General features: G+C 48.0%; 2 protein-coding genes across 2 annotated transcripts in view; one reads left to right on the top strand and one right to left on the bottom strand.

Moving 5' to 3' along the window:
- The window catches only part of CMTR1 (cap methyltransferase 1), a 33,638-nt gene extending 32,315 nt beyond the window's left edge, over nt 1-1,323 (top strand). Inside the window, exon 24 of the mRNA XM_018573442.1 lies at nt 685-1,323. Within this exon, the coding sequence (XP_018428944.1) occupies nt 685-847 (163 nt within the window). The 3' untranslated portion in view covers nt 848-1,323. The remainder of the gene's footprint in view (nt 1-684) is intronic.
- Nucleotides 1,324-6,051: 4,728 nt separating this feature from the next.
- On the bottom strand, nt 6,052-8,680 carry CCDC167 (coiled-coil domain containing 167). Its single transcript, XM_018573441.1, has 4 exons — nt 8,600-8,680; nt 7,597-7,691; nt 6,273-6,325; nt 6,052-6,193 (listed from the first exon to the last, which is right to left on the bottom strand). The coding sequence occupies exons 1-4, from the start codon at nt 8,639-8,641 to the stop codon at nt 6,090-6,092; spliced, it is 294 nt and encodes a 97-aa protein (XP_018428943.1). The 5' UTR covers nt 8,642-8,680; the 3' UTR covers nt 6,052-6,089.
- Between the last annotated feature and the right edge of the window lie 3,876 nt (nt 8,681-12,556).

Here is a 12,556-nt window from a genome sequence, read left to right as displayed (position 1 = left end):
GAAAACGAAACTAAAAGTCAGATGCCGGCTTTTATTTTCATTTTCGGCCCGCGTACAGCAGAGGACGCCGCGGGATCGCAGGGAGAAGGTGAGTGTCACTTTTCTCTGCAGCCCCGAGTCTGGCTCGGGGTTACCGCTCCTAGCATTGAAAATTCACCCCGAGCCAGACTCTGGATTACCGCCAGGGAGGTTAATTCCCCTGCTCCATGATTGCAGACAGGCCAGGGAAGGAATGGTACACACCCACGTCTATGGAGTGCAGTGGAAGTTTGTAGGATTGTTACCTTCATCCTGCCATGACATCCCATCTCTTGTCTTTCTACTTATTTATTTATTGTCCAATCAGCTGCACTTTGTCCCTCTTTCATGTATCTATGATGCATGCCCTTGGACACCTAGATAAGAGCTGGGGGCGGGGGGGTTCCTGCTTGAAAGGCTGCTACTCAGTTGTACTGTGGTCAGGCCAAAGCACTCCTTGCACTCTCCCCTGAAGCTTATCTAAGCCGTACTGAAGTGGTCTCACCCACCCGCCCTCATCTACATAGACAGCAAGCCCAGCACTTGAGTTTTCTCTCCCTGCTATCTGCACCAATTGGTGCTAGGCCTGCTGCAGGACACAGACTCTTGATGCTTTAGTTTGTGTTGTGGTCTCAGTCTGTACTTTGTGTGTCTGTCCTATTTCAGTGTCTGCTACTCGCAGCGGCTGTTTTGGGAGTGGGGAGAAGGCGTCCAGATCCACGACTCTCAGAAACAGGACCCCGGCGCGGACAAGCTCTCCAGAGACGCAGTTCTGGACTTCATTCGAACACACCAGCCCTGCTCCTCGGGGGGCAGAGAGGAGAGGTAGTCCTGACACGGGAGGCATCTGACGCACGGAGGTCCGACCCTCCTTCTCCTGGACTTTGATTACATTTTAAGAGACTTGACACGTGAGCCTGGAGATTGTGGAGGGATCTCCTATCTACTTCCTTACAGAGGCCTGAATTGCACTGCAGAGAGAGAGAGAAAAAGAAATATATTTTGTTTTGCCCCTGGTGTGGCTCCTCTTCTACTTTGTTAGCGTTTCTATTTTTGATGAAAGGTTGCTTTATTTTTGGCTTGTTACAGTTTATCTGTCTTGTTATTATTATTCGTATCACACTGTGGTTTTGAATTGCTAGGTACCGGTAATCTGATGATTGGACTGAGCCATGAACAGTGATGAAAAGTCAATCGGTGTGTCTCCGTAAGTCTCATCTGGTCATTTTCTGTGTCTGGTAGGTTTTGATCGAGGATTGACCCTCTGCAATGGCCCCAGTACCATCATCTCATTACAAAGAGCCAAAATAAGTACAAAATACCAATATGGGGGGGGCGGGGGTTTTCCAGCCTCTTGATGTGTGCTGCAGAGGCACAACTGTTCTGTGGAAGAGAAGCATCACAGGAATATTTTAATCCACATAAATTCTTTACTGGGACACAGCACTGTGGGGTTGGGACACTAAGACCATTAAAGAAACCCTGTCACCCAGCGCCCTTCCTCGTAGGCCTGGAAGCCGCCTCAATGCTGATTGGCTAGGAAGCCTGGCGGCGGGTAATGACCCCGCGCCCTTCCTCATTCCAGCCTCTTGATTTGTGCTGAAGAGGCACAGCTGTTCTGTGGAAGAGAAGCATCACAGGAATATTTTAATCCACATAAATTCTTTACTGGGACACAGCACTGTGGGGTTGGGACACTAAGACCATTAAAGAAACCCTGTCACCACTGCACACATTGCAGTCAATGTAAACATTTAGCACTTTGGTATCAGCATGCTCTTTCTTTTTTGATCAATTCAGTTTAGTTCTGTGCTGCCAGTACTTCTGGCAATGTTGGAAGCCCTCTCTTCCTACACATCTTGATTCCCCCTGCCCTGCCTTCACCAAGGCTTCAGTAGTTAAACAATCCAGTAATGTTAATGCTGGCAGTCACATTGTTGGATCGTTCACCAGAGCAATCACTGAACAAGGTGGATAGAAGCCTCGGCATGCTTCACAGTCTCCTATGAGGCTTCCCGTTCGCCCCCTGAGGGGAGCCATGACAGGCTGAAGGAACAGGTCCATGTACTTCACATATGTAGCAGTTTCTTTTGTTTTGTTTTTAATGCAGTAATAAAGTAAAATATACACCTGTACAGGTGTCTTCCATCTACAGATACTAAAAGAAAGTTATTCCTTACAGGGAGGATATAGTGGTGAGCCGTCAGTTTATACCCCATGGCGCTTTCGGTAAATCCTAGACCGCATGGGCAAAAGTTTGCGGAAACCTGACCATCGGAACGCTAATCTTGATGTCCTTTTCCAAAACCATGGCCAGTAATGTAGAGTTGCCCCCTTTGTGGCTGTAACAGCCTCTATTCTTCTGGGAAGGCCTTCCACAAGATTTTGGAGTGTGTCTGAGGGAATCTGTGGCCAATTATGGGATCGCAAAGGTGTTCAGTAGGGTTGAGGTCAAGGTTCTGTGCAGGCCACTCAGGTTCCTCCATGCCAAACTAGTGAAACCATGTCTTTATGGAGCTGGCTTTGTAGTAGTCATCCTGGAACATACAAGGGCCCTCACTAAGGTTGGAAGTGCACAATTGCCTAAACTGTCTTTGTGTGCTGTGGTACTAACACTACTCTTCACTGGAAACATTGGAGCTAGGGATGCACCAAAACTGAGACTAGTATCGGTGCTGATACCGAGTATTTGGACAAGTACTCGCCCAAATGCTCCGATACTTACCCCTGATACCGGATCTTTCGGTCAGAGGGAGATTTCCTCTGACCGGCAGTGCCACAAGGGAATATGGAGCCGGCTTCCCAGCCAATTAGGAAGGCAGGCGGCAGGTAATGACTCGGCGCCCAGCAAGCCGGCTCTATGCTGTTTGGCCGGGAAACTGGCTCCCCAGCCAATCGGCATGGAGCTAGCCAAACAGCATGGAATCGGCTTCCCCAGCAATCCTGGCAGCAGGTAATGACTCAGCGCCCTTCCTCATAGGCCAGGAAGCCACCTCGATGCTGATTGGCTAGGAAGCCTGGCGGCGGGTAATGACCCAGCGCCCTTCCTCATAGGCCAGGAAGCCTCCTCGATGCTGATTGGCTAGGAAACCAGTTCCATGCCAGCAGAAGCACTGATATCGGCAAGTACCGAAAGATAAATATCGGTACTCGATACTGAAAAAACTGGTATCCCTAATATCCCCCGGTGCATTCCTAATTTAAGTTCGGCCATTTGGAGGGGGGCCCATATACATTTGGTTATATAGTGTCTTTCTCAATATTTGCGGAACTAGAAAAACCCCCCAAATCCGCGTATCTGTAACTTGCAGCCGGCTACTTTGGAGCTTGTTGGCAGGAGATGCGCACAGTTCCCAGCTCTTCAAATCTTTGTACACATGAATGTTGTCTTCCCAATTCCTTGTCAGATGGCTCCACTGGTCGGTAATCAACAAGTTTGTCCCAAATATGCAGTCGATACTCAAAGACGTCGCCTAAGTGCTGCTGTGTACTTGGTCAGTAACTGATACTTGGAATTTATGAAATACATTCTCGGTACACATTAAAATCTCAGTAATGACTCCTGTGTCTATGAAGCCTTCAATTGTCTGGTGGCTCCTATGGGACTCATACATGAGATGACTGTCAGATCCCAGTTATGGTCGGTTAAGGAGGTGATTGCATGGCTACTGACTGGCTGATCAGGGAGGGAAGGATTTTTCCACCAGTTCTTGTGCTCTCAAGGTTAGGTTGGAGACAGCCGGGTCTGTATGTAGGGTGCAGGAACATTGTAACCGATGTGTTTATGCACCAACCACCATTCAAAGTGCTCATTCATTGGTCGGATGTTACGTCTGTGGACACCATCAGTCCGCCGTAGGTAGAGTTGTCAGCCTGGGACACCCTGTACATATGTGTTTTATGCATGTTTGGCTGAGGAACAACAGACTCCTATGACAATAAACCACTTCAGTGGAAACCAAAGGATTATTGGATGGCTCTTTTCATGTCCATTAAGGCTCTGGAGTTTGCGTGGTATATTGCAGCAGAATCTCTCTAGAAATAAGGGAGTAAGATCATGAAAAGCAGAGGATAAAAGAACATGGCAGCTTCAAGGGAAGTGCCAGCAGGGACCATAATTAGGCACGCCCCAAAAGTTTGCATTTAAGATCAATCAGAATTTTCCTGCCTGCACAAAGTGCTCTTGACTTGTGGAGGTATGCTGGGGACAAAATCATGTGGGTCTGATCATGTGATCATAGTAAAGGCGCTCTAGCCACTTAGTGCTCATTTACAAAGATTTCAACAAGCGCATCGAAATGGACTCGCCTGGTATCTGCAAAATAAGTGAGGATCTACAATAAAGCTTCATAGCCCTCACCTGTGCTTTTTGCTTTATACCTACCTTGTCCAGGTAACTTCAGGCTGCTCATGTGACATGCAAGGTCCTCTTCCTATCTTCTCCCTGCATCATTGTATGCGAGTGAAGGGTGCTGTGCTGATGACCCCCTAAAGAAAGTGGATTCATGTTGCCCTACACTCACAGGATGTCCTCAGTCTCCTGGGTTAAATGACACTGGGTGTTATTCAATCCTGAAGAGTGAGGACATCTAGTGGCGGAAAGGAATTGCTGCAGAGGACGGCTCCAGACTGGTAGTGGAAGTATCTCAGAATGGATAATACATGGAACGTTGAGATGGATGGACAACAGCCAGAGGCCATTCCTACCAGCCAAGAACAGAAATCTGAGGCTGCAGTGGGCTCAGGATCACAAATTGGACAGTTGAAGACTGGAAAGATGAAGCCGCGTCTGATGAACTTTTACTGAGGTACTCAAATTGCAGGCCAGTCATCAGATCTAAATCCCGTAGGCCAATAGATGGCGCTGAGGAGCATTCCGCTGGGCAGCAGAGTCATGAATCAGCCTCATGCTGTAACCCAGGCACAAGCAACCACGGCACTCTAGATGTGGTGAAACTGCAACTCCCATGAGGCATTGCAATGTGCTGCAGAAAGCTGGGTGGCAAGTAATGACCCGCCTCCCGGATTCCTGATTGGCCAGGAAGCCAGCCGATCAGCATCGAGCAGCATGAACCCCTGGCTCATTGTTGATTGGCCAGGAAGCCCAACTTCCCGGCCAATCAGCATCGAGGCAGCCCTACAGCCACCTTCTTGCTGATTGGCTGGGAAGGCGAGTCATTACCGCCCCCGGCTCCCTGATTGGCTGGGAAGCCAGTTTCTCGGCCAATCACAATCGAGTCAGCCAATCAACATGGAGCTGGCTTCCCGGGCACTCAGGAAGCAGGGCGGCGTCTTGATTGGCCGGGAAGCCGGCTCCATGCCAGCGGAAGCACCGAAAGCAAAATATGGGTACTCGTACTAGACCCCGAAAACCCCAGTATCGGTGCATTCCTAATGTTTAGCGCATAGTCTGTAATTGTGCAATGCCCCGGCTACATACTGTATGCAACATAATCATGGAAGAAAATAAACCGCTATGCATTAAAAAGAGTTATTCAGCTGAATGTAACACAAAATAAAACGTGACAAAATCACTTTATCACAACAGTCCTGAGCACCTCCCCCAGGCTATTGCGTATTCTCCGCTACAGAACAGGCCGAGTCTTTTTAGTTTGGTCACACTGAAGATCGCAGCGTCCCGTTATGGGGGGGGCTTGTTTATGAAAATGTGGTTTTACGGCACTTTGTACTATCTGCTGTACAGTCTTGCCTGGCTTTTCTTCATATTCCAATTTGGGAAAAACAAAAGGAACAAAGAAAATAAATAAATATATTGACTGTTATATTAAAAAAGAATTGACGTCTCCATTGTGACTTTTATTACCAGGCCCCTTGTAGGCGGGATTATGGCTTCATGGAATGTCAGTAAAAATACGACCCGTTCGGCACTGTCCAATGACATTCATGGGAAGGTGCTGGAGAGGCGTCCATAGATTCCCAATCAACGACCGGCTGTGCGCTGATCAATACATTCACGTGTCTGCGTCTAGAGACGACTGTTCCATCTCCTGCCAGGAATGCGTCACAGAGAAGGCGGGGAGGTGTGTCCATTGCGGATCCGCGTTCCTCCATCACATGGTCCAGCTGTAATACACCAGCGAGATGAACAGGAAGATGGCGACTGACAGCAGCATGTTCTTGCGGTTCTCGTGGCGCAGAGATTTCAGCTCTTTCTCTGTGAAGGGGAAGAATAATGGCGGTTAGAGAGCGAACGCACGAAGGACCGAAGAGTCTTAAGAGGAAACCCGACTCACCATAACGAGACATCTTGTTGGTCAGAGAATTCTTCTCTTTTTCCAAAGATTTTCTGCAGAGAAAAAAAAAAAAAAATTCAGATGATTTTTCTTTTCCTACAAAGATTTATGGATCTGCCAAGAGACGATCAAGGGTAAAAGTTTGGACACCCCCCAGTCAGTTTACAATTTGGGATGCATTTATAAACAATCTGCAGAGACATTCGTCCTCCATGTACATTCGATCTGTGCGAAAGGAGGCAACAATGAATATTAGTATTTTTTGATTGTACAGAACAGGACACAGGTGGATTCAGAGACCACTGGGTCATACGCAGGTGCCATCAGGTGAGGGCCGAATGTAATATAGGGAAAATACCACATTATGGCCACTAGTTGGTGCTGAGGAACAAAATCCTTTTCCCCAAGTGGCTCAGCTCCATCTAATGGCCACAATGTGGTATTTTCACCATATTACACTCGGCCTAGAAAAAAAAATGCCAATAACATTCTTACACTGGTAGCCATTGGGAGAAGTGCCTCATTACATTGGGGGCCATTGGGTAAAGGACCACCTTCCACGGAGGGTGATTGGCAGAAGGCCCCCCCCCTTACACTGGTAGCCATTAGGAGAAGTGCCTCATTACATTGGGGGCCATTGGGTGAAGGACCACCTTCCACAGAGTGTGATTGGCAGAAGGCCCCCCCTTACACTGGTAGCCATTAGGAGAAGTGCCTCATTACATTGGTGGCCACTGGGTGAAAGACCACCTTCCATGGGGGGTGATTAGCAGAAGGTCCCCCTTACACTGGTAGCCATTGGGAGAAGTGCCTCATTACATTGGTGGCCACTGGGCGAAGGACCACTGTTCATTGGGGGTGACTGGCAGAAGGTCTCCCTGTACCGATGGAAACATGGAGGATGCCATTGCTGACCTTGACCAGGCTGACGCCTGATTCAGTGACGATTATTCAGCAAGTGAAGTGAGAACTCCTGATCTGCACACTCATTACAGGTCAGTGCCTCAGAGCAGGAGTTGGCAACCCCGGCTGTTATAGAACTACAAGTCCCATGAAGCATTGAAAGACCCACAGCCACAAGCATGATGGGATTTGTACTTTCACCACTGTTGAGTGCCACCTGCCTTAGGACATATTGAAGTCACTAAGCCAGGCAAATAGCATTTTCAAAAACAGCAGCCTGTGTATTCCCATCAGCGTCCACTCTGGGGAGATGTAGAATGCCAATACAGCGGTTGGGTTTGGGGGATGTGGCTTAGTGACATCATGCGGGGGGGGTCATGTGATCATTATGTCCATTGGCGACTGAGCAGCGATCACTTACCTCCCCTCCTCCGTCAGCTCCAGTTTACGTAGTTTGTAGTCAACATCGTCCAGGTTGGTCCTGCAGGCGGCCAGCCGCTCCTCCATCCCGTCTATCTGTAATACAGAGGCGCAGCCATGTCAGATTTGCAGCATCTCACATTACAGCACAAGGCTCACTTAGTCACTGGGTGTAGACACCTAATGAACCACCCAGAGCTCCCGCCAGCAGAGGGAGCGGAATGTTCAGGATTCTTTCCCAGAAAGAATAATTAATGGCCATTACAGCACCCAGGGAGGAAGGGAGCGCACACCTCTGCAGGAAAAGAGGACGTTAGAAACAGTTGCCAGAGGTAACAGCAGAAGACCGAGTCTGTACAGCTACATTCTGATTGGTTGCCAGGGCCAGCAAGAACCACACCCCTTCCAACCACTGGTGTCATTGTGAACGGGACAAGGCCTTCTGGCACAGATGCTAAGTGTGCCACACTGCTCACCTTCCCAAGTCGAGATGGGTACAGAAATAGCAGTAATTGTCCACTGGGGAGGTGGGGGTTCAATGGTCTGCAGGCTTCCATGCAAAAATGTAATACACATACATAATATAAAATATGTGGGCGCATTTATTACATTTTTTAAACACTGTGCCTTTAAACAGCTGTGTAGCATTTGCACGCTGTGGTCGTAACTATTCACAAATTTTGACACTGCAGCCAATCAGAAAAGGTCTGGTACTGTCACGTGACGGTATTAGAGTTTCCCGATTGGCTGCAGTTCCAAAATTTGTGAATGGTAAAAAAATGATACTAAGCTGCGGAAGCGGTGCCGTTTATTTCCTCTCGGCTGTCATTTCTCTGAATGTACGGCGGATGAAACGGGCTGCACACTTCGGTATCCGGCCACACCGGGAATATTGGAGAATTTTCTTCCAACCCGTCTCTGTACTACAGCTTGCAGCGCCCTAAACAGCCCTCATCTGCCTCAGGGATGGCCGGGCTTAGGTGTAAAATGATGGGAAACATCACCTCTCTGACCACGCTGATCTTCTCTCGCTTCTTCTTCGCCATCCTCCTCTCTTCCTGGACACGTCTCCTTCCTGCAGCTTCAGGGGCTACAGCCCGTGTACGCCTGACTCCACTTCCGCCATCTTTACTGCTGGCAGCAATAGCGATGATGAACTAGGGAGTCCGCCATCTTTATTGTGGACAGACCTCTAACAGCAGGTACAAAATGTCGCCATCTTTGTTAAGGGCAGACACTGCGCAGAGGTGACTGAGGCAGCCATCTTTACTTCAGGCTGCAGAGACAAAAAGGGCCATTGTTTTTAAGGGCAGCGCCAACTATATGGAGATGAGCAGCGGTCATCTTTATTGAGGGCAAACCAGGAGCTACGGTTACACATTATATGTAGTATTGCCTAATTTGGTTTAGGATAATTAATGTTTTGAGACTTATTTATTAAAAGACCTTTGTACATAAATTTGTATTTTTTAAATTGTCTCTCGGGTTAGTGAATATTGCCACTGCTTACATTTAATGGAATGTCCTAAAACAGTGGTTGTCAGCTGAGTAGATATTGGGGGCAAGAATAGGGTTGTCACCTTTCTTAGATATAAAAATAAGTGAACAAGGCCAAAGTGATGTGGGTGTGACTTTAATGGCGTGGTTTTGATGGACCATAACATCTGGATAAAACGAAATCTGTCAGTGTTAAAGGTCACTCCTCATAATGACATCACAGCCCTTCTCCTTAAACACCATGGGGAAGTATTGTCTGTAATGCACAACATAGGGTGCAGGGGTCTGTACTATAATGTACAGCATAACCCTCGTCAACTCCTCCCATGCTCGTCTCCAGGACTTCACTAGACCCTCTCCCATCCTTTAGAACTCTTTACCCCAACCTGTCCGTCTATCTCCCACTCTGACTGCCTTTAGGCGATCCCTTAAGACTCATCTCTTCAGGGATCCTATCCCACCTCAACCTAACCACTGAACCGTCACATTCTCAAACAATTTATCCCCACTCAGCTCCCTCCTCATGTATCACTTCCCCCTCCCCTTTTAGATAGTAAGCCCTCAGGGGCATGGCCCTCCTTACCATCTTGTCTTGAATTGTATTGTGATTGTAACGTCTTCCTTATATTGTAAAGTGCTGCGCAAACTGTTGGCGCTATATAAATCCTGTATAATAATAATAATAACATACAGGGTTCAGGGGTCAGGACTATGTCATGTACAACATAAGATTTAGAGTGCAGGGGTCAGAACTATGTAATTTACAGCATAACATATAGGGTGCAGGGGTCAGGACTAATGCACAGCACAGCTTATAGGGTTCAAGGGCCAAGACTTTGCAATGTACAACATAACATGTAGGGTGCAGGGGTTAAGAGTATGTTACATACAACATAACATAATATAACTTGTAGGGCGCAGGGGTTAGGACTATGTAACATACAACATAAAATGTAGGGTGCAGGGGTCACAACTATGTAATGTACAACCCAACGTATGGGGTGCAAGGGTCAGGACTAGGTACTGTACAGCATAATGTGTAGGCTGCAAGGATCAAGCCCAATCTACCACATAACGTATTGGGTGCAGGGGTCAGAACTAGGTATTGCACAGCATAATGTGTAGGGTGCAGAGGTCAAGACTAATGTACAACATAATGTGTAGGGGGTAGGGGTCAGAACTATGTAATTTACAACATAACCTATAGGGTGCAGGGGTCAGAACTAGGCAATACACCGCATAATGTGTAGGGTGCATGGGTCAGAGCTAGGTATTGCACAGCATAATGTGTAGGGTGCAGAGGTCAGAGCTAGGTATTGCACAGCATAATGTGTAGGGTGCAGAGGTCAGAGCTAGGTATTGCACAGCATAATGTGTAGGGTGCAGGGGTCAGAGCTAGGTATTGCACAGCATAATGTGTAGGGTGCAGGGGTCAGAGCTAGGTATTGCACAGCATAATGTGTAGGGTGCAGGGGTCAGAGCTAGGTATTGCACAGCATAATGTATAGGGTGCAGGGGTCAGAGCTAGGTATTGCACAGCATAATGTGCAGGGTGCAGGGGTCAGAGCTAGGTATTGCACAGCATAATGTGTAGGGTGCAGGGGTCAGAGCTAGGTATTGCACAGCATAATGTGTAGGGTGCATGGGTCAGAGCCATGTATTGCACAGCATAATGTGTAGGGTGCAGGGGTCAGAACTAGGCAATACACCGCATAATGTGTAGGGTGCATGGGTCAGAGCTAGGTATTGCACAGCATAATGTGTAGGGTGCAGAGGTCAGAGCTAGGTATTGCACAGCATAATGTGTAGGGTGCAGGGGTCAGAGCTAGGTATTGGACAGCATAATGTGTAGGGTGCAGGGGTCAGAGCTAGGTATTGCACAGCATAATGTGTAGGGTGCAGGGGTCAGAGCTAGGTATTGCACAGCATAATGTGTAGGGTGCAGGGGTCAGAGCTAGGTATTGCACAGCATAATGTGTAGGGTGCAGGGGTCAGAGCTAGGTATTGCACAGCATAATGTGTAGGGTGCAGGGGTCAGAGCTAGGTATTGCACAGCATAATGTGTAGGGTGCAGGGGTCAGAGCTAGGTATTGCACAGCATAATGTGTAGGGTGCAGGGGTCAGAGCTAGGTATTGCACAGCATAATGTGTAGGGTGCAGGGGTCAGAGCTAGGTATTGCACAGCATAATGTGTAGGGTGCAGGGGTCAGAGCTAGGTATTGCACAGCATAATGTGTAGGGTGCAGGGGTCAGAGCTAGGTATTGCACAGCATAATGTGTAGGGTGCAGGGGTCAGAGCTAGGTATTGCACAGCATAATGTGTAGGGTGCAGGGGTCAGAGCTAGGTATTACACAGCATAATGTGTAGGGTGCAGGGGTCAGGACTTGGGCTTACTTCCCAAATATAGAGTCCATCTTGAGCTCTGCATCAGAAAGCAAAATGAGTTTAGAAACACTTTCAGCCCCCCTCACCGCTGCTGCTAAAGGTCCCGGGTCACCCACCCATTTTTATCTTTGGCATGTCTTTGTTGTTTTTTTGTTCTGGCTTGCTCCACATTAACATCAGAATTATATATAAATATTATTTGGAGTGTATTATTTTTTTTTCAACGACCCCATCAGAATGTTTGCAGTCAGATTATTGAGCAACGTAATGGAAATGTGTTACAATCACCACCAGAGGGCAGTCACACCCCACCAATGGCTCTGCTCTGTGTCTTCTTACTGACATTTGTAACGGTGAACCCACCTCCCTAATAATGACATATCAAACCTTCTGCCCCTCTGACAGCCGGGGGGGCCACAAGTTTGAACTTCACCCAGGATATTTTCCATCCTGCTCAATAGAGTTGTCTCTTTAACTCATCCAACAACCTTTGCTGCGCGTTTAAAGATTGTAAGCTCTTCTGGTCAGGGTTTTCATCCTTAGAGGCTTGGCTATGGTCCTATTATGTCCTACTTTGGTCAAAACTGATGAGTGTTGGCGCTATGCAAAAAATAATAATGCATGCGCAATGTATATGACTGTTAGCACTGTGAACAAGTCCCACCATCTCACTGCGCTAGAAATAACACATTACAGCTCACAGTCTCTGACCGCAGTCACAGCCCGGTAGCAGTCACAGCCCGGCAGCAGTCACAGCCCGGCAGCAGTCACAGCCCGGCAGCAGTCACAGCCCGGTAGCAGTCACAGCCCGGTAGCAGTCACAGACGGGCAGAGGGGAAATGATTCTGCTTGTCATAATAGTTCTATCGTCCTCAGGTTCCTATCTGGAGGATAACCCATTGTACAGAACAAGGGCAAAGCTCCTACCCTGTGCTCACAGTGACGTGGGTAGAGAGGTAGCACGGGTTGTGGTGCAGCCGGGCCCCTGTGTCTGTACCAGCACATGACCTCTGTCACCATCAACATCACCAAGTGTTCGGCCAAATAAATTCTTCTGGAGGAGATGGAATGAAAGGTG

Source organism: Nanorana parkeri, unplaced genomic scaffold (genome assembly GCF_000935625.1).
Source record: "Nanorana parkeri isolate BGI_ZX_2015 unplaced genomic scaffold, ASM93562v1 scaffold2381, whole genome shotgun sequence".
NCBI lineage: Eukaryota > Metazoa > Chordata > Amphibia > Anura > Dicroglossidae > Nanorana > Nanorana parkeri.
This window is presented reverse-complemented; position numbering and strand designations above follow the sequence as displayed.

What these genes read in the sequence shown, in the direction of transcription:
- CCDC167 (XM_018573441.1), bottom strand. Translation starts at nt 8,641, where the DNA reads ATGGCGAAGAAGAAGCGAGAGAAGATCAGCGTGGTCAGAGAG. An exon ending in GAGCTGACGGAGGAGGGGAG is followed by an intron (nt 6,326 to 7,596) that starts GTAAGTGATCGC and finishes TTTTCTCTGCAG; the next exon opens with AAAATCTTTGGAAAAAGAGA. An exon ending in CAACAAGATGTCTCGTTATG is followed by an intron (nt 6,194 to 6,272) that starts GTGAGTCGGGTT and finishes TCCCCTTCACAG; the next exon opens with AGAAAGAGCTGAAATCTCTG.